We start from the raw sequence: 22,722 nt of genomic DNA, 5'->3' as shown, positions 1-22,722 counted from the left end.
CAATTGGTTATTAAAGGGGAATTAGGATTTTCCCAACCTTTTGCTATTATTTCTTTTGAATTGATTCTCTGAGATTATGGATAACAGGGTAGATCATCTGTAGTTTTGATACATATTGCCAGATTCCCTTGCATGGAAGTTGTATCATTTTGCATTTCTACCAGCAACAGGTAAGAGGTTTGTTCACAAGCCTTATCCATAGAATGTGTCACCAAGATTTGGAATTTTGCAAATTTGAAAAGAGAAAACATCTCATTGCAGTTTTGATTAGCATTTTTCTTACTAAGAATAGATGTGGTAGTAGACGGAAAAAGAAGCTGGGTCAAAAAAGATTTCTTTTCATTGTTTGCTTCCTAAAGATTGGAAAACTAACAACATATTTTTATGCTGATAGGAATGATTCAACAGGGAAAACTGGAACTGCAGGAGAGAGTGGAGATTGTGGGGAGAAGACTGTTGAGTAAGTGGGAGGAGGTGGGAGCTAATGCACAAATGAAGGGGTTAGCTTTACAGAGGAGCACTGACAGTTCATCTGTAGTACGGAGGCGGAGAATACGGGAATTTATGTGGGTAATCTGGTAGTGGGATCCTGGGGGAAAGTCTCTCCTGATTGCTTTTACTTTTTCCTGTGAAACAGGAAGCAAGATTATCAGCTGAAAGTGTGAAAAGTTAGTAAGTAATCATTTTCCATGTTCCCTCCCATTAAGAGATTCAGAGCTAAACTTCTAGCCCATCTCTATCAATATTGCATAGTCTCACTATGTGCATTTTTTTTGCACTAATCTTACTCGAGTGTCATCTTATTTTCCTGCCTTTCTTTTCACTTATTTCACATATTCTCACTTTTATTTTTTAATTCTATAAACTGTCTCAAATCCTCTTTAGAAATAGGTGAAGAATATACATATAAAACTGGGTATCCTTACAATCTCACAGCACTTTGATCTACTCCTCATATAGCCTCCTAAATTATTCCTAAATTACAGATTAGAAAAGTTGTTCCTTGTTTCAAATATTTTCATGGCTCTTGAGTTTAAAGAAATCCAAATTCTTTATAATGATATGCGAGGCTAACTGTGACCTGCCTGCACCTCCATTTTCCAGACAGATTTTTAAGTTTTCCTTCTGTTATCACTCCTTTCCTATCACAGCCTAAACACTTCAGCACTACTAGATAATTGTTGGCAAAATAAATCTTTCTTTTTCCCAACTTTCCTTGAGCAGTTCTTTCTACCAAGAATTTCTTTCTTCATCCGTCAATAAAAGTCCTACCCATTACTGATAGTCCAGAGACGACGTTATCTATTAGGTATGCCATATAATTCTTCTCAGACAAGGTAAAGCATTCTGTCTTACATGATACACTTATATTTCATTTGTATCTAGCAAAAACAGTTAACAATACTACCGGTAATACCGTTCAGATGTGTCCTTGTCTGTCTTCCTTGAAGGAGTCTTTTTTACACATCTTAGTATTCCTCTCAGCAACTAACAAAGAATTTGTATGTAGTAGATATTCAATATATGCCTGCTGAATTCAGTTAAATATTCATGAATTCAAGACAGCATAGTGCAGGCTATTTCTATCATATTTCTGTTTAGACTTCTTCTGAAAGAACCTCATATGTGAACACTTTTTCAAAGAACCTCATATATGAAAAACATTTTTCATAGCTTTACCATAAAGTACTAATTGCATACTCAAATATTTTTCTTTTAATATATTAACTTTGATTTGTGATTCTTTGAGATATTGGCAGTGCTTTAAGATTCTTTATTATATTTACTTCACAATATGCTGAGTTACTATATATTAATAATTTTTATACAGGACTATATAAAATTAGTAACATAATTCTTAAAACTAGGTTATAAAATTGTACACTTGCTGATCATCTATGTATACAGTGTAATGATTAATTCTATGTGCCAACTTGACTGGACCATGGGATGCCTAGATATTTGGTCAAACATTATTCTGGGTGTTTCTGGGAGAGTGTTTTTAAATGAAATTAACATTTAAGTCAGTAGACTGAGTAAAGCAGATTGCTCTCCCTAATGTGGGTGGGCCTCATCCAATCAGTTGAAGGCCTGAATAGAACAAAATGGCTTACCTGCCCCTGAGTAAGAGAGAATTCTTTCTGCCTGACTGCCTTCAAACTAGGACATCAGCTTTTTCTTGCCTTTAGATGTGAACTGAACCATCAGCTCTTTCTGGGTCTTGAGGCTGCTGGCCTTCAGACTGGAACTACACCATCAGTTCTGGTTCTCGGGCCTTCAGACTTAGGCTAGAACTATACTACTGGCCCTCCTGGGTCTCCAGCTTGCCAACTCACCTTGCAGATCTTGGGACTTGTCAGCCTCCATAATTGCATAAGCCAATTTCTTATAATAAATCTCTTTAAATATATACACACACACATACATACACATCCTATTGATCCTGTTTTCCCTAGAGAACCCTGCTTAATACATATAGATATGAAATATCTACATACAGAAAACACATACAAAAATGGTAATTGCTACTTTATTAGGATAGTGCTTTATGGATTTGAAACTTTTAATAATATTTTTAAATCATTTAAAATTTTGTTAAAGAAATAACTCCAGGTATGTCAGATCGTTGTTAAAATAATGTATAATAATACCATCTGGTACCTAAGATTAGAGAAACATTATTAATATTAGAGAAATATTTCTTAGAACACAAAGAAAAATGCTTTACTTTTATATTTATTTCAAAATCACCTATAGACTAAAAGTGGATAATACTTCCATACACGTTACTCATAAGCTAAGCGTTTCTACTGTTGGTGAAGCCTGAAAATACACAGGCATAAACACCAGTGACACGAGGGTGTAGTTAAAGTAATACAATAACGCTGCCATGTCACTGAGAGCGCTTAGTTCATCTGGACGATAAAGAGCAATAGACGGGCTGTCGTCTACTTATAGACATTGATAGAAAGGAGAAAGGTCATGCAAGGAAGGGTTATTCAAAAACAGGTAAGTATTTGGTTTTCATATTTTCCATTTAATTAGAAAAAAAGGAGAATACGATGGCTCACACCAAAGTCCAACTAACAAATTAATACTTTCTATTAAAGAGATCAACAAGCCCAAGGCCTGAAAGAAATCAGGCAGCAGAAGTTAAAAAAATGTTTTGATCTGCCTCTCACTTCTACTGCTTATTTATTTAGCTTCCCAGGGAATTTCTGGTTTTGTGATCTTTGATTAGGCCCTATCATATCAAAGCCCTCGGTACCTATCTGTACCTGATGGACAGCACAGAGATGAACTTTTCCCCTCCCTTAGTGCAGTAGTATAGCAGGCCAGGATGGTTTCCTGTAGAGGTGGGTGCTTTTGATAATGATGATTCATACATAGGGTTCTATGAAAAGATAAAGGAGCTAGTTCTAGAAAATATGCATTTATAGAAGAGCTAGTTAACTATCCATTTAGTCATTCAACATTCTTTCTGAAAGTCACTAAGTTAGGGATTTTGGTAAGATACAAATATGTCATCCTGGTATCAACAATACTACTATCATATACTAATATATATTATTACATATTAGAATATTAATAGATAGCATGTACATAATGGGTACTGTGTGTCAAGCTTACATCATGTGCTTTAGCTCATTCAGTACTACAGAAAGGGGAGGTAACACGCCCAAGGTCACACAGCTTGTTAAGTGGCGGAGGCAGGATTCAAAGTCTAGCTCCAGAGCTATGCTCTTATCCTCTAAGACAGGGCTTCTCACCCTCAGAACTATTGACATTTGGGGTCTTTGCTATGGGGAGCTGTCCTGTGCACATTTATCCTGTGTGGATGTTTAGCAGCATCCGTGACCTCCACTCACTAGACACCAGTAGCATTACCTACCCACCCTCTCTCGGTTAACGACAACTAAAAATGTCTCCAGACATTGCCAGATGTCCCGAGAGGCAAAACTGCCTCTGATTAAAAACCACTGCTTTAATCTATATTACCTTTCCCAGAATTAGAAGTCTAACAGAAAAAATATATTAATATATATGTATGCATCTACTAAACAAAGTAGAAGTGGTAAATTTATGGTAAGGAAATTCAATGACACAAAAAAAGATTACTTCTGATTATAGAGGAATCAGAAGAAATTTGAAGCAGGGAGAGGTAAGCTGAAGCTTGAATGTAGGTTATGTGTCCCCTCTCTGTGCTCTTTTAATAATCTGTACAGATCTGCTATTGTTGTATGTATTTCCTGCATTATTATTATTGTTATTATTTATTTATTTATTATTGTCTGCCTCTCCATTAGCTTGCTGGCCCTTTGAGGGTAAGGACTATTTCTTATTCATCTTTGTTCTCAGTGGCCTAATACAGTGTTGGATATATAAGTCCTCAATAGATGCTCACTGAAAGAATGATTGGTACATAGGATGTGGACATGTAGAAATGGGGAAGGGCATTGTTACAGAAAGGAGTCAAGTCAGAAAGCACAGGACTTGTTACAACCTGTGCATCTGAACGAGGAGTTAGAAGGTAGTTGGGATCAGACTCTGGAGAACTTTCTAGGTTTTGTTAAGGAATTTGTACTTCATTGGGTGAAAAAAAGCAGGAGGTTTTTGAAGAGAAAAATGCTCAGAGGGATTAATCTGACACTTGTAGGGAGAACAGTCCAGAAGCAGAAATAAAAGTTAGGAGGAGATTATGACAAAAGTTCAAGAAAAAGGAAATGAGGACCCAACCATAGCCCTGGCAATAAGGCTGAAGAGGAAAGGACAAGAACGTCTCAACTTGGGAAGTAGACTTGAGATTCAGGGAAACTGAATACGAGGAAATGGAGGAGTCTGAGATAAAGGCACAAAGAAAATGTGACATGGAAAGAAAGAAGGAGTTATAATATAACTAATATAACTAGTTATAATATAACTAATATAACTCCCGGGGAACAAAAATATGTTTTTGTCTTTATAGTTATAATGGGCTGGAATGTAAACTCCAGGAGTGGAAGGCCTTTGTCCCATTCACCACTCTATCCCAGGACCTAGGAGACAGCACTTGACATATAGCAGTAATAGAAAATATTTAGTGGGTGCTTACTCTATGCTGGATACTGTTCTAAGCACTTTACAAATATTATCTTTTTTAACTTTCTAAAAACCCATGAGGGAAGTACTATCATTGTCCCTTTACAGATAAGTCACCTAAGGCATAAAAAGGTAAGCAAGTTGCCTGAGGTCACATACATTTTAAGTGACAAAGCCAGAAATTCTACCCAGAACCCACACTTGATAAATATTTGTTGAAAAATAAAATGGGATAATAATAAAATAGTCATCACTGAGAAGACTCACATAATATTTTCTACCTCTACATCCATTCTCCAGAGAAGAGACAGAAAGCCTTCAAAGATTTGGCTCATTGACCATCAGACACAGGCTGGGTAAGACACTGCAGTCTCATATGCAGATACCTCACACCCAGGGATCTCTGTGAAGAAGTAAAAGCTGCTTTATGTGTGATACATAGCTCCTTTTAGCAACATCCTTTGAGATTGTGTGGCTATGCATTTAATAGCAACAACGCATAAATATCTGTGGGTAAAAAAAATCCTGAATTATTTTTACTCACTCAACAAATGTCGAGAGCCTCCTAAGTGGCAAATTTGGCATAGAGCAATGGTTCTCAAACGTTATTATGCACCAGAATCACCTCAAAGGTTTGATAAAACACAGATCGCAGGGTCCCACCTCCAGGGTCTCTGATTCAGCAGGTTTGGGGAGGGGTCTGAGAACTTGCTTTTCTAACAAGTTCCCAGATGACGCTGATGCTGCTGGTTGGGGGACAACACCATGAGAATCACTGGTATAGAGTAGAGGAGATACAATAGAGAGTAGGATAGTCGGGTTCCCTTCCATTTCAAACCTTCTAGAGTAAACAAGACAAGATAACGTGACACGTAAGAGTGTAGGTAGAGAGTACAACAGAGTGTAAGGGAAAGCTTTAGATGTTCTGTTAACAGTCAGCCAGGCAATGAGGGGTGAGGTAAGAGCTGAGATGGCTGAGTGTGTGTAGAAAGAGTATGTGAGGCTAGAGGAAGAGAACGCACAAAGGCTAAGAAGAAAGAAAGCACTTGGCACATCCAAGACATTGAAGGATATCAAGAATAGCCAAAACACAGAGCTTGAGATGAAGACTGCTCAGACAAGGGTGGGCGCAGTATGCCCTCAAAGGCCACGGTAAGGAGGCTGTAGTTTCTTCAAGGGGAACGGAGAAGCTGAATAATTTTAAGCAGCAAAGGGACTAGATCAGATATGGGTTTTCAAAAATGCACTGACTATAGTTTAAAGAATGAACTGGGCAGGGGCGAGACTGGAGGCACAGTGATTATTAGAAAGTGTTTGAGGCACTGGTCGTTCATGATGGACTGAGGAGGGGGAGGCAGTGAAGACTAACTGATATAGACAGATGTGAGAGATACTAAAGAGGTAGAATCAATAGGAATTAATCACTGACTGGATTTAGGAAAGAGGACCTGAGGTGAATGAAAAATTAAGAATAACACCTTAGAGTATTCCTTGCAAACTGGGGAAATAATGGCCCATTCATTTACAGGGAGCACAGAGAAGAGGAGGAAAGTTTCAGGTGTGAGAAGAAATACTGAGTTTAGTTTCAGATCTATTGAGTCTGAGATGCTTGTGGGACGTCCCAGTGAAGATATCTAATAAGTGGCTATATATTTAAGTCAAGAGCTTTGTGTTAAATCTATATAATTTGGGAGCTGGCAGCATACAGTCACTGATTTTTAGCTTTTTAAAAAGATCTGATAAGAACTATGACCCCTCATATACACACATTTTTTAATGTAATTTTTGAATTTTTAATGGCTTTCTGAATCCATTCGTTTGACCTCTAAGGGTACTTTGGAACTTGGGTTAAGATCCCCTGATATATAAAGCAATTGTACAAATTTACTTGGTCATAACTCTTCTTTTCTCTCAGAATTTCCTAGTGGGGGGGGACCTCCCCTAGAATTATATTAAAAGCTCAAATCAGCAGGATGTCATCTTTTAGTTTTAAAATTAACCTTTTCCCCTCACCCATTACTTTCTATATTTCATCACACTTTACATATCTGAGAAGTACTCTCGGCTAGTTTCTGATATACCCAAATATCTTAACACATCTGACAACTTATTTAACTCTAAGCTACTGTAGAGCTCGGAACACTAGTTTACATACACTACAAACCAAAATGTGCTTTCATGCTCTGAAGGAGACCCACTCATTGTACAGTGGCCCCAGCTCGGCTCAAGTGGGATGTTTTAGGGTCCATTCTATCCCCCTATGTTTCTCTCTCTCCCACAGGGCTAAGTTTTCATCATAAAAATTATTTCCTTGAGTTAAGATCTTATGTATTTAAAGACTGATATGATGAAAATATGTTACCTGACAAGAGTAACACATTATACCATTAGCTCTCAATAACATATTACCAGAAACTAGTTTAGTAGCTAGTGGAACACAGTATGTTGAAGTGATGATACTTTAAAAAGAGCTAAATTCCTATATCTATATTTGTACCTATACAATTATACCATTTTTTTTTCTTAATTGTGGTAAAAAATATAACATTGAATTTACCATCTTAACTATTTTTAAGCATACAGTTTGGTAGTATTAGTATATTCACATTGTTGTGCACCAGATCTCTAAAATTTTTCATCTTGCAAAACTGAAACTCTATACCCATTAAACACTACTTCCTCCTTCCTCCTCCCACCAGACCTGGGTAACCACCTTTCTACTTTCTGTTTCCACAATTTTGACTACTTTAGATACTTCATGTGAGTGTAGTCATACAGTATTTGTCTTTTTGCGATTGGCTTATTTGCTTAGCATAATGCCCTTGAGGGTCATCCATGTCGTAGCATGTGACAAAATTTCCTTCTTTTTTAAGGCTGCATAATGTTCCATTGGATGTATAAGCCACATTTTCTTTATCCATTCACCTACCAACAGACATGTGGGTTGCCTCCACCTCTTGGGTATTAAGAATAATGCTGCAATGAACACGGGTGTGCAAATATCTCTTCAAGATCTTGCTTTGAATTCTTCTGGATGTATACCCAGAAGTAAGATTGCTAGATCACATAGTAATTCCATTTTTAACTTTTTTGAGGAAATTTCATACTGTTTTCCATAATGGTTGCACCATTTTACATTCTCAAAAACGGTGCACAAAAGTTCCATATCTCTGCACCCTCGCCAACACTTGCCATTTTCTCTTCTTTTGATAGTGGCCATCCTAGAGGGTGTAAGGTGATATTTCCACAACCCCAGCATGTAAAATTTTCAACTGAATTATGTTATTACATGTTGGATTCTGGTAGAGACAAGCCTCAAGTTTCTTCTTCAGTGACTCACAGAGTGCCTGGCATATAACAAGTATACTTGTCAAATTTATGGATGTGATAAACAAATAGGAAGGAGGGGAGAAAGAATGGATTAATAAGATTTAACATAGAGTAAGTATAGTATAGTGTGGTTAAGAGCATTTGGTTTTTTTTTTTTTGACAAGTTCAGTTGAGATTTCTCTAAGGTTGGGGAAGTGGATTTACTAGTATTGTTCTTCTAAAGATGACCTTTGATTTTCAAGAAGCACAGAGATGGTAGGAGCCACAATTCCTGATATTTAGACTGAAAATTAGTGGCAATAAACACTTAAACTAAGATTCCTTTAGTTTATCAGGAATATAGTACAAATCCCTGATGCATATCAATATTCTTGAAGAGAAATCACAATGAGAATTTGATCCAAGTTCCAATCCCATCAAACTGATTTCAAAACGGCCAAATTAAGCACATTGTCTGCCAAGCAGGTAGGAAACAAACAATTATGCAGTAAAAGGGAAAAGCCAGAGGATCAAAAAGCTTAGTGTGACCTGTATAAACCTGTCTAGTTATTTAAAGTTATCTTGAAAAGTAAAATTCTAAGGCAAATAAATGGAAGTGCTTATTTATATAGCTGGTAGTAAGGTAAATTTTTTCATACAACTGTACATGTACAGTTTATAAAACAAGTTCCATTGAATGAAGGGAACACTTTCACAGGTCAAGATCTCACTAAGTACTTACTAGTATTCACAATACTGTGCTAGGCATTGAGTATTATAAAAAAAAACTTTTATATATTATCAATAGCAAGCATTTCTTGAGTATTAGTTAATAGCATATCCTTAACTCATCAAAGTCATGAAATACAGTTACTATCTTTTTCAAAATGTCCTTGCCCCCATTAAAATCAGAATATTAGAATATATAGCTATTCCTCTGACCTTCGCTTTATGTTTATATTGCCAACAGTAATGGGATCAAAAAACTTGCCTTGATTTTCTTTGTATTTAGAACTGCGCTGAAGCTTTTGAGGCATGAGGTAAGCTACAAGTTCCAATTAGACTCACAGGGAAATCAACTTGAACACAGTAATGGCAACAATCCCACAGCAATCCCACCCCCAACACTTGCTCCTCAACACTTGGCCTAATACTGGGGAGGCTTCAATCACTTTCCCAAACATGTGGTCTAACAGCTGTACCAACACAGGGCCGTTTACTTGTTTGGGTATCTTGACGTCTCAGGGCAAAGTGGGGAAGCCCTCAGCAAACCAGAAGAGCACTTGGGCACCTGAAATTACTACTAAGCAATTTTTTCCTTTTATTGTTGATTTTAAATGCCTTATGGAAAGAATCCATAAACAGTTGTGCAAATATTTCACAATTAAAGAAAACTTTCCTGTAATTCAGTACAAGTTTTTAAAATTAAGAAATCCATGGCTTTACTCTGCTGCAGTTGTTCTGAGTTTTCTGAGGGCACCGGATGCTCTTGAGAGACTGATAAAGTTATGGACACACTTCCCCAAAAGTGCTCAGACACACAAAACTTAGCATGCTGTTTCATTGGTTCATAGACCTCCTGAAGCTCAATTAAGATCCAGAAATCTCAAGAGTTAACTAACCTGCACACACACCATGCCTATTTCCAATGTTCTAATTACCCTCTATCTTCTAAAAAGTTTACTATTAAATGAATCATACACAGAGTGCACAGAATGAATGCCTACTATTTAAATAACAAAAACAGGTAACTATATATATGTTATCCAGCTTAATAAAACACTACCAGTACATTTGAATATCTTCATGATATATATAACAATGACCAGCAATGTATACACTCTATAGTATAAAAAGTCCCTTTCAAATACCTCATTTCATGCAATGGGAAACTTCTTAGGGCTAATGCTTTAAGAATTACCTTTACCTCATAGCTATTGTCTCCTTTCACTGGTTGCTTAGCTTGTACCTCCCCTAATTCTTAAGCAGCTCATGGAATATAAAAGGTACATAAACTTAAACCTGGATTCTCTCCCAATACTTGTCAGTCTTTTTTCAGATACACAATCAATGGCTCAAGTCAAGATGCCTTTTTCTAGCTTAACCAACACACACACACAAACATACACATACTCTCTCTGCCTCTCTCACCTTCTCTCTCCTTCTCCCTCTCTGAAAAGGGAAATATTGTTATTCATTGCCAGTAGGAGGATAAATTAGTACAATTCCTTTAGGTGGCAATTAGGCAATGTATACCAAAATTTAAAACGCACATACTTTTTGATTTGACAATTTTACTATTAGCAAATTATTAGGCTAATTTTCACACTTATGTAGAATGATATATGGGAAATGACATTCATAGCCAATTCTGAATTCTCCGAAGTTATTATTATTAACATTATTAACATATCTAAATTATCACAGCCTGCTACACACACCATGTATATTTGTCCAAAAAATATTTTTCATAGCCTTGATAATGAAATTAGATCTTATTCTGATGTCAATGTCATCGCCATCCTCAGACTAGATATTTCTATCATAAATTTTTCCTTCTTCATTGTTCCATCAAATGAATTGTTACACTCTGTCAGCTTGGCTTCCACTATATCTCCTTCATCCAAGCCCTTATATTCCCAGGCATTACACAATTTTCAGTTCTTTTCCCCCCAGATTATTAAAATTCCCCAGTTAGATTTCTATACAATCTTTCATCTCACCTAGTTATTCACTTCTGTCAAACTTACCTTCCAAAATCACAAAGCATGTCATACCACCCTCCTACAAATGTGCCTCAGAAGCAAGTCTCAAGTTCTGGTAAGGTCTTCTTCATTCTGACCCACAGCCTCCCGTTCTTTAACCACAGCCTTCCAGTAGCTAATGCTCTAGCCTAACTGGTCTGACCAAACATTCCCTTCTCACAGTGGACAACTTCTTACCTCTTATCATTGCACATACTAACAACCCTGGGTGGAATGCCCATTTCTACCCACTTTCACTTTTCTAAACTCTACTCATTCTTCATAACCCAACACAAATGGTACCTTCTCTGTGATATCATTCTAAATTATAAATTAACTGCTCCTCCTGTGGACGCCTAAAATACTTTATCCTTCTAGATAGCATTTATTTTAATCTGCCACGTATTATAGATTGTTCTATACATGATGATCAGGATCAATTATCAAATTATTTTTGTATCTTCCTCATGAGCACAGTGTTTTATACATAGTAGGCTTTTAATAAGTTGTGTTTTTCTGGTGAGGAAGATTCGCCCTGAGCTAACATCTGTGCCAATCTTCCTCTATTTTGTACGTGGGTCGCCGTCACAGCATGGCCTCCGACCAGCAGCGTAGGTCGGCGCCTGGGAACTGAACCCAGGCCACCAAAGCGGAGCACGGCAAACTTAACCACTTGGCCGTGCGGCCAGCCCCAATAAGCATTTTTAAACATGAATAATGGCTCACATTTTTTTCATATTTTTTTTAGACCCATAAATCTTTATAAAACTATTTTAAATTCTTAAATAAAATAAATATAACTTCTTGGAATACATGATCATTTTAAATTCAATGGATTTTTCTCAGAGGTTGAGGCAGGGTAGCCCAGTGTTTGTACTTTTCCTACCCCCATAAAACAAAAAACAAAATCAAGCAAAAAAGACTTAACAGTTACCTTTTCAACATCTGAGAGAGAAGTTAGTGATTGATTTTGAAGAACCTCTGGTGCAGTGAATGCTCGAAGATCCTGATTGCAAATATTTTCATCTGTAAATGACACACTGCCAGATGGCAGCAACAGCAGAGACCACGGAGAAATGATGAAGCCAAGGGCTGCAGGATCAGCTATGCTTACTGAATAAAGAATAAAAAGAAAAAAGAAAGATAACTGCTTAAAACTATAGTCAGAGGAACTACAGATCACTTAAAAAAACATCCCAGCCTATTCATATATATATATGTAAATATGCAGTTACATACACCAAATCAACATGCTACAAAAAGAAAGTGGGTTTCATATACCTACTACTGCTAGCATCGTTAACAACAATGCCTTGATTTGGCTTAATCTTTCAAAACATAGATGGTATATCTTAGAAAATAAAAATAGAGAACTTGCATTGTCCATCACAAGAATTAAACCTGGTTCAAATACTTTATCACAGTGATATGGAGATATGGATAAGGATCAGCAGTTCTTAAACTTTTTTGGGATCACGGATTCCTTTGAGGATCTGGTGAAAACCATGGTCTCTCTTTCAAGGAAATTGCCCATAAACATAAAACTCTATATACAAAAGAGGTTCATGGATCTCCTTATAGCCCATTTATGGACCCAGGTTAAAATTCCCTGATCTAGGTCTGGAACTGACAGAAAATAATTCCTTTGATAATTCATCAGATTTGTAATTAGTAAAGTTTCCAACTACAACGAAAATTTCTTCTTTGCATCAAAATACATACATATGAATTTGGATTTTGTCTTGTTTGTATTTGTTCACTATTTCACTAGAAGTTCAGGCAGCTTCTATACTACCAAATGTGATCAATGGGGTCTCTAGTTTTTTTGCTTTAATGTTTGCCTGTATGGGTGCCTAAGAACTCACGTTTAAGAGGATTAAAAAAAATTCCACAGATTTCAGCAGGCCTCCTCCCAAAAGTAAAGCTATACATTAGGTTCAACAAAACAGACTTATTAGAGGGAACTCTATTTTGTCCTCCTATTTCAAAAGGAAGTTAATACAGGTTTTAAGGTAACTACTAAGTGAATTGGGTTATAGACTCAAGAACCTGCTATAGGAAAGTCACAAAAGGCCCACGACTGACAATGCCATTATTATTCAATCCGAATGGGTTTTACTGATATCTCTCTAAGTCAAATCACAAGAAATTGACAGAAGTCTATGGAACAGTTTACCAAACACACAGTATCTATGCTTTCCTGAAAACAACTGGATCATCCATCCTTTCTGACTTATTAACCTCTACTTATGGTCAAGATTCTGATCATCAGAATTTGACTTATGTTAATGAAAAAGTACACTATTAAAATTCATTCCTCCTTTGAAGATTAAAAAGCCAACTATATGCTCTCCTGCATTTTTATAAATCTGAAACATGTCTTGAATAACTGGGTCAAAAGAGAACAATGTGTTTAAATGCATCTTTTAATCAGTCAGCACATCTTATATTGCACTGAAGCTGAGTTACCAACCTGTGGTCCTCATAGATCTACCCAACCACACATCAGGCTGCTAAAAACATGGCTCACAATTCTTATGGCAGAATATACGAGTCATCACAGCTGGTAAGCCTAGGTATATTATTGCCTTTCACAGCCACTTTACACATTTTCTATTAAAAGCTTTTCGGATATTTCATGCACAAAAACTACACAATGCAGCTAGAGAAGAACTCAAACAAGGCAGAACAATATTTTCTTTGCCAAAGGATGCTATTCAAAATATTGAGATTTCACACATCACAGACATTATAAAACAGTCTACAATCAATTCCTTTCAAATTAGCAACTTAAGGGAACAAACACTAGGAGACCAATGAGGAAAGCAATGCAATGATATATGGTACAAGATGATGATGCCCTGGAACTACAGCGGTAGCAGTAGAGGCAGTGAGAACCTGTTGGAACTTGAATGTGTTTCCGAGGTAGTGACAAGAGAATTTCCCAACAGACTGGGTGTGGAACGAGAGAAAGAGGAATCAGGATGAAGCCAAGATTTTGGTCTCAGAATAGGGAAGGATGGATAAAGAAGACTCAGGATACCACAGGTTGCTGAAGTAGGGGTTGGAAGATGGTGTTAGAAATTAGAACTTCACTTTTGGACCTATTAAGTTTAAGATACCTGTTAGATATTCAAACAGGGGTGTCAGGTAGGCAGTCGGATCTAGAGATTGGGAGAAAATTCTGAACTAGAGATACAGTATTTGGAGACTCACTGGCCTAATAGATGGTATTAAAAGCCTTGTGACTGGATATCACTAAAAAGTGAGCTAAGAAAGAAATCAAGTACAAGGACTGTGCCCTAGGGTACTCCAACGTTAAGACTGACTCCTCCTTCTCAGTCTTTTCTTCCAGGATGTTCTTCTCTTGAGTATCCACGCAAGTATAGTGCTGTAATCTCCCTCTCACACTTCTCATTTCACTCGTTACGGCCAATCTCCCCCCGCCTATTTTAAGTACTAATTTTTTTTTTAGCCTTTCTATCTGGTTCCCCAGTATCCAATCCTGAACCCAAGAGAGGAGGCTGGGATATTAACCCTCATGCTTAATTCCTGTCAGCCTTATTTGGGGAGAGAATTATGATTTCTGGTATACCTGTTATCATTCGAATTTATAAATTATTGGGGATCACAGCTAACACAGAGGCATGGATGACACACAGAAGTCTAACTGCTATGTCTGGGCCGGCCCCACGGCTTAGGGGTTAAGTGCTTGCGCTCCACTGCTGGCAGCCCGGGTTCGGATCCCGGGCGCACACCGACCGTACCGCTTCTCCGGCCATGCTGAGGCCGTGTCCCACATACAGCAACTAGAAGGATGTGCAACTATGACATACAACTATCTACTGGGGCTTTGGGGGAAAAAATAAATAAATAAAATTAAAAATAAATAAATGCTATGTCTTGGGCCGGCCCCATGGCTTAGCGGTTATGTGCGCGTGCTCCACTGCTGGCAGCCCAGTTCGGATCCCAGGCGCGCACCGACGCACCGCTTCTCCGGCCATGCTGAGGCCGCGTCCCACATACAGCAACTAGAAGGATGTGCAACTATGACATACAACTATCTACTGGGGCTTTGGGGGAAAAAAATAAATAAATAAAAAATTTGAAAAAAAATAAAAAATAAATAAATGATATGTCTTGTGCTGCCGTCCGGATGTTGGTGTCCACTTAGAGCAGAAAAGAGCTTGCTACACTCCTCCTCATCCCAGGCCACAGACTGACCCTACCTCCTCCTTGACAGGGTAGCACAGAACAGTAACTGTTGAAGGTGAAAGCAACCCGTAATTGCTTATCACGCTGAAATTAAGAGATTTATTCACTTTACCAGCACAACCAGGGTCAGCAAAATTACTATTATTCTAGCAAGAACTGTATCTTTCAACTTTTGCTTTACACAACAGGTTTTTGTTTGTTTGTTTTTACTGAACATCTCAAGTACACCATTATTTTAAGCACTATACATATTTAAACATAATCTTCCCAACATTACAAGTCATTTGCTCATGGAGTCCCTAGTACTACTGGGGAGATAAAATGTATTCATAAATAAATACAAGATAGAAAGTATAAAGGTATCTAAGAGAGAAAAAGATAATACAAAAGGGAGTTTAGAGGACAGCAAAATTACTTCAACTACAATGAAGAGAGAATTAATTTCCTTTTTTATATGTGGCCTTTTAAGATGAGTAAGATTTGACCATGGTTAAGGGAGGGATTCCAAAGAGAAGAAAGAGCCAAACAAAGGCATGCAGGCAGGAAATAATTAAGTTTGTACAGGGAACAGCAAGAATCTTGGGCAGAGGAATGGTGGAGAGCAGTGAGAAACAGAATTGCCAAGGTGGGTCATATTTTGCTTGTTAAAAAACACACATACACAAAGATGATGCAAATATTTTCATTATATTTCATTCAAATATGATTTTTAAATGTCTTATAATAAAGTTAAAGCAGCTGTAACAACAAACTACATTGCTGTAAAATCCCCAAAACACACAGACACACACACACACACGACATTTTCAGTACTGGATTCTTTAGAGAACAGTCAAACCACAAAATACATTTTTCAATAGTTGTAAAGGGTTATGCAAACCTACAAGTGAGGATATTCAGAGTTGTGACTAAAAGCAGTTTAATTCACCCTCCTTGTCTAACCAAAAGGAAGGCATTTAAAGCAAATGTATTCAAAATCCTTCAAAGAATGCTAACCAAAGATTTAAAAATGGAATTTCAGAAGCTTGTAATTTGAAGTCCTATAATGTTTTAGTTGTGTGATGACTGTCCTCAAGAATGCTATTATTATGAAAGAGTAAATTTGATGTAAACTGATTCCAGTCGGTAAATTATTCTATTTATAGACTTTTACCAACATTCCACAGAAAAAGTTGCTTAAACAGAATTTCAAGCAGCTAGAGGCAAAGTGAGAAATAAGAAGAAATTTGATATGCAAAGAAACATCTTAGAGCTTCTTTCTGATGTTCCCTTAAACTAAGACCCATATCCACGCATTTTTTTTCTGAGGGATCCTACCATTTCCTTTAGATTGTCCTTTTCATTTTATTTTTTGGACTTCCAATCATGGTATAAAAATTAGGGAAATGATCACAACTGGGTAACAAATATGATAAGGTAACACTAACCAAAGGTATCAGGAAATCATATAAAGACTTAGAACAACAATAACACCATTTTGACCTGAAAAATCCCTTTGCCTATTTAAGCACACATAGAGAAACTGTAGTCCTCCTATTCTATACGTTCTATCAGAGTGCTTGGCAAAAATCTACGCAAAGGCCAGTGTTCCAAACTCTAAAGGATCTGATGAAGTTACTCTATAATACAGAAGTCTCTCAAAAATTCAGTTCATATGTGCATAAAAATATATACATTGTTAAGGGGCTGGCCTGGTGATGTCGCAGTTAAGTTTGTGCGCTCCACTTTGATGGCCCAGGGTTTGTGGGTTCGGATGCCGGGCATAGAACTACACCTCCCAGACCAAGCTATGCTGTGACAGTGTTCCATATACAAAACAGAGGAAGACTGGCACAGATGTTAGCTCAGGGACAATCTTCCTCACCAAAAAAAAAAAAAAAAAAAAAAATGTATGTATATATATATATATATATATATATATATATACACACACACACACACACATACATATATACACACACACACACTGTTAAATCAATCATTTGGTAAAACAATGTACAAACAGAAAAAAATAAATGGTTTAGAATATCTGCTCTATATTTTAACATTTTCTTGATAATAAAGCTTGGTGATAGATTTCTTCACTAGAATAGAAGAGGAAAGACATTATTACTTTTTGATGACATTTACTCACACAAACACACATATTATGTTTCTTTTTTTTTAAACACTAAACACATGCAAGCCACCCATCCAAACCACAACCACTGGAATTTTGGTATGGCTTCTGATCAATTAGGCTTCTAGTAGTTTTGTTTTGTTACGTACTTGCAAGATTCTCGAGGTAATTCCAAACCATGCATCTTCGTAACAAAACACTAAGAGATCTGAGTTTAACAAAAGTGATACACAGGCAATCTATATTAGTAAAACTAAATTGGTTATGATTATTAAAAGCAACAGGGCTTAAACGGCTGGACAATTTCGGTAGAAGGAAGCAGGTCTCTAAGAATCTGCTCTCTTCTTCAGCAAACCTCCTTGGCCACCTGATGCAAGCAGCATGAAGAAACAGCAGCAGTTCCTTTCATTATATTCTGAGGAAACCGCCCCCTTTATTCCTTTGATATGTTAAGATCCTCCTCTTTGATTTTCCTTTGGTGTTCACCTTTCTTATTCACCTTCTTTATCCTCATCAATAAAAACTGCACACCCAAAAATTATATGCCAAAATCCTGGACAATATGCTCTTGTAACTCTGTTTTCACACATTTTTTCTGTTAATATAAGTGGTTTAAAGATAGGAACTGTGAACTTCCTAAAGATCAGGTACAATGCCATTACAATAATGTTATTGCAATGCCTGAAAAAAATGAATTTGTTTACAATTCCAACTCTATACACAGGTCCACAGCCTTTGAAAGGTGTCCTTCCGCCCTGCTTGCTGTGATTATAACTTAGCAATTTACATTTTGCTGGTCACAAAAAAAAATGGTTATTTTGGAGCTCCATTATGAAGAAAAACAAAGTTTTCTTTCAACTTTCAAACACCACAAACTCTAAATTATTCACCAGAAAAATACCCTGGATCTTTAGTTTCTTCTCCCGTCTTGATTACTTTTGGTTATTTTTTCAAGTATGACTAAAAGAAGTGTCAGCTGTGTTAATCGGAATATTGAAACAAACTTATTTACAAAGTATCTGACTTTTGCGGCTTGGGAATAATTAGGAAAGCACACAGGCCTCCTGTCTCCTAAATCACAGGATTTTGTGTCAACTCTGGAGACCGGGCACAGGACTCTACACAGTATTTTCTAAAAGCTTCCTGGGGATTCAGATGTGCATACCAATCCACCCAACACACAAATAAGAACTACTAGCCTTATTAGGGGCAATAAAGTGGTATCACAGCTTAATTAAGTTGCTGCTTGACCTGATACTTGCTCCATTTCTACATCAATTAACTGATACTAAAAACTTCACGAGATGGAGTATGTATAACTTTATATCCTTCCCTAATACTTTAAAAAAAATTTTGTTTCAGTTTATAAAGCCACCAGGGAGGCATTTTTTACAAGAGATATGGCAAGCCAGAAAGTGTTACGAGTAACTATTTTACCCAAATTACAATAAAGTCATTTTCTATTAGAAAGGCAAAATGACTATCAGAAATAACTTTAGACTAGAAATGAGACACTAACAACTCTTCTCTATTTATAAGGAGGAAGCTGAATAAATGGCACCAAACTTTTATGGTAAAGGCCCTTTATAAATAGCACTAGGTTTTGTTTCTTATCCCCCAGTACAAAGTTTTGAGTTAAAGGAGAGCCTCTTCCACCCCTGCTATCTGCATAATGCCAGGGGAAAAAAGAGTACAAAATTTATTTGTATTTATTTATTTTTTTGTGTGAGGAAGATTAGCCCTAACATCTGTTGCCAATTCTTTTTTTTTTTTTTTTTTTTTTTTAAACTCAAGTTTTATTTTTTTATTGCAGTAACATTGGTTTATAACATTGCAAAAATTTCAGGTGTACATCATTGTACTTCTATTTCTGCATGGACTACATCATGTTCACCACCAAAATACTAATTACAACCCATCACCACACACATGTACCGAATTATCCCTTTCACCCTCCACCCTCCCCTTCCCCTCTGGTAACCACCAATCCAATCTCTGTCCCTATGTGTTTGTTTATTGTTGTTATTATCTACTACTTAATGAAGGAAATCATACGGTATTTGACCTTCTCCCTCTGACTTATTTCACTTTGCATTATACCCTCAATGTCCATCCATGTTGTCACAAATGGCTGGATTTCGTCGTTTCTTATGGCTGAGTAGTATTCCATTGTGTATATATACCACAGCTTCTTTATCCATTCGTCCCTTGATGGGCACTTAGGTTGCTTCCAAGTCTTGGCTATCGTGAATAAGGCTGCAATGAACACAGGGGTGCATGTACCTTTGCAAATTGGTGTTTTCAAGTTCTTTGGATAAATACCCAACAGTGGAATAGCTGGATCATATGGTAGTTCTATCCTTGATGTTTTGAGGAATCTCCATACTGTTTTCCATAGTGGCTGCACCAGTTTGCACTCCCACCAGCAGTGTATGAGAGTTCCCTTCTCTCCACAACCTCTCCAACACATGTTGTTTCCTGTCTTGTTAATTATAGCCATTCTGACAGGCGTGAGGTGATATCTCATTGTAGTTTTGATTTGCATTTCCCTGATAGTTAGTGATTTTGAACATCTTTTCATGTGTCTGTTGGCCATCTGTATATCTTCTTTGGAGAAATGTCTGTTCAGGTCTTTTGCCCATTTTTAATTGGGTTGGTAGTTTTTTGTTGTTGAGATGCATGAGTTCTCTATATATTTTGGAGATTAAGCCCTTATCAGATGTATGGTTTGCAAATATCTTCTCCCAATTGTTAGGTTGTCTTTTCGTTTTGTTGATGGTTTCCTTTGCTGCGCAGAAGCTTCTTAGTTTGATGTAGTCCCATTTGTTTATTTTTTCTATTGTTTCTCTTGCCCGGTCAGATGTGGTGTTTGAAAAGATGTTGCTAAGACCGATGTCGAAGAGCGTACTGCCTATGTTTTCTTCTAGAACTTTCACAGTTTCAGGTCTTACATTCAAGTCTTTAATCCATTTGGAGTTAATTTTTGTGTATGGTGTAAGGTAAGGATCTACTTTCATTTTTTTGCATATGGCTATCCAGTTTTCCCAACACCATTTGTTGAAGAGACTTTCTTTTCCCCATTGTATGTTCTTGGCTCCTTTGTCAAAGATTAGCTGTCCATAGATGTGTGGGTTTATTTCTGGGCTTTCGATTCTATTCCATTGATCTGTGTGTCTGTTTTTGTGCCAGTACCATGCTGTTTTGGTTACTATAGCTTTGTAGTATATTTTGATATCAGGGAGTGTGATACCTCCAGCTTTGTTCTTTTTCTCAGGATTCCTTTAGCTATTCGGGGTCTTTTGTTGTTCCATATGAATTTTAGGATTCTTTGTTCTATTTCTGTGAAAAATGTTGTTGGAACTTTGATAGGGATTGCATTGAATCTATAGATGGCTTTAGGAAGTATGGACATCTTAACTATGTTAATTCTTCCAATCCAAGAGCACGGAATATCTTTCCATTTCTTTGCGTCTTCTTCAATTTCTTTCAGAAATGTTTTATAGTTTTCGGTGTACAGATCTTTCACCTCTTTGGTTAAGTTTATTCCTAGGTATTTTATTCTTTTGTTGCAATTGTAAATGGGATGGTATTCTTAATTTCTCTTTCTGCTACTTCGTTGTTAGTGTACAGAAATGCAACTGATTTTTGTATGTTGATTTTGTATCCTGCAACTTTACCATATTCATTTATTACTTCTAAAAGTTTTCTGGTGGATTCTTTAGGGTTTTCTATATATAAAATCATGTCATCTGCAAATAGTGACAGTTTCACTTCTTCCTTTCCAATTTGGATCCCTTTTATTTCTTTCTCTTGCCTGATTGCTCTGGCTAGGACTTCCAATACTATGTTAAATAGGAGTGGTGACAGTGGGCATCCTTGTCTGGTTCCTGTTCTTAGAGGGATAGCTTTCAGTTTTTCACCATTGAGGATGATATTAGCTGTGGGTTTCTCATATATGGTCTTTATTATGTTGAGGTACTTTCCTTCTATACCCATTTTATTCAGAGTTTTTATCATAAATGGATGCTGTATCTTGTCAAATGCTTTCTCTGCATCTATTGAGATGATCATGTGATTTTTGTTCTTCATTTTATTAATGTGGTGTATTACGTTGATTGATTTGCGAATGTTAAACCATCCCTGCATCCCTGGAATAAATCCCACTTGATCACGGTGTATAATCTTTTTAACGTATTGTTGTATGCGATTTGCTAGTATTTTGTTGAGGATTTTCGCATCGATGTTCATCAGTGATATTGGCCTGTAATTTTCTTTTTTTGTGTTGTCCTTGTCTGGTTTTGGTATCAGGGTAATGTCAGCTTGGTAGAATGAGTTAGGGAGCTTCCCCCCCTCCTCAATTTTTTGGAAGAGTCTGAGAAGGATAGGTATTAAGTTTTCTTTGAATGTTTGGTAGAATTCCCCAGGGAAGCCGTCTGGTCCTGGACTTTTATTTTTGGGGAGGTTTTTGATTACTGTTTCGATCTCCTTACTGGTGATTGGTCTATTCAAATTCTCCACTTCTTCTTGATCCAGTTTTGGAAGGTTGTATGATTCTAAGAATTTATCCATTTCTTCCAGATTGTCGAATTGGTTGGCATATAGTTTTTCATAGTATTCTCTTATAATCTTTTGTATTTCTGAGGTGTCTGTTGTAACCTCTCCTCTTTCATTTCTGACTTTACTTATTTGTGCCTTCTCTCTTTTTTTCTTGGTGAGTCTAGCTAAAGGTTTGTCTATTTTGTTGATCTTTTCAAAGAACCAGCTCTTGGTTTTATTAATTTTTTCTATTGTTTTTTTGGTCTCTATTTCATTTATTTCTGCTCTGATTTTTATTATTTCCCTTCTTCTACTGATTTTGGGCTTTGTTTGTTCTTCTTTTTCCAGTTCCTTTAGGTGCATTTTTAGATTGTTTATTTGAGATTTTTCTTGTTTGTTGAGATAGGCCTGTATCGCTATAAACTTCCCTCTTAGAACCGCTTTTGCTGTATCCCATAAATTCTGGCATGTCGTATTTTCATTTTCATTTGTCTCCAGGTATTTTTTGATTTCTTCTTTGATTTCTTGGTTAACCCAGTCGTTGTTCAGTAGCATTTTGTTTAATCTCCACGTATTTGTGGGTTTTCTGATTTTCTCTCCTATTGTGAGGAGGACCAGCCCTGAGCTAACATCCAATGCCAATCCTCCTCTTTTTTGCTGAGGAAGACTGGCCCTGGGCTAACATCCGTGCCCATCTTCCTCTACTTTATATGGGACGCC

General features: G+C 36.9%; 1 protein-coding gene across 14 annotated transcripts in view; it reads right to left on the bottom strand.

Annotated features, from left to right (window-relative positions):
- PTPN13 (protein tyrosine phosphatase non-receptor type 13) overlaps positions 1-22,722 on the bottom strand; it is a 210,396-nt gene that overhangs the window by 118,336 nt on the left and 69,338 nt on the right. For all 14 annotated transcript variants that reach the window (XM_014787858.2, XM_087434547.1, XM_014787859.2 and 11 more), the window contains one exon: positions 12,067-12,245. In XM_014787858.2, coding sequence (XP_014643344.1) covers positions 12,067-12,245 — 179 coding nt within the window. The remainder of the gene's footprint in view (positions 1-12,066; positions 12,246-22,722) is intronic.

Source organism: Ceratotherium simum, chromosome 8 (assembly GCF_057802395.1).
Source record: "Ceratotherium simum simum isolate JZ-2026a chromosome 8, ASM5780239v1, whole genome shotgun sequence".
NCBI lineage: Eukaryota > Metazoa > Chordata > Mammalia > Perissodactyla > Rhinocerotidae > Ceratotherium > Ceratotherium simum.
This window is presented reverse-complemented; position numbering and strand designations above follow the sequence as displayed.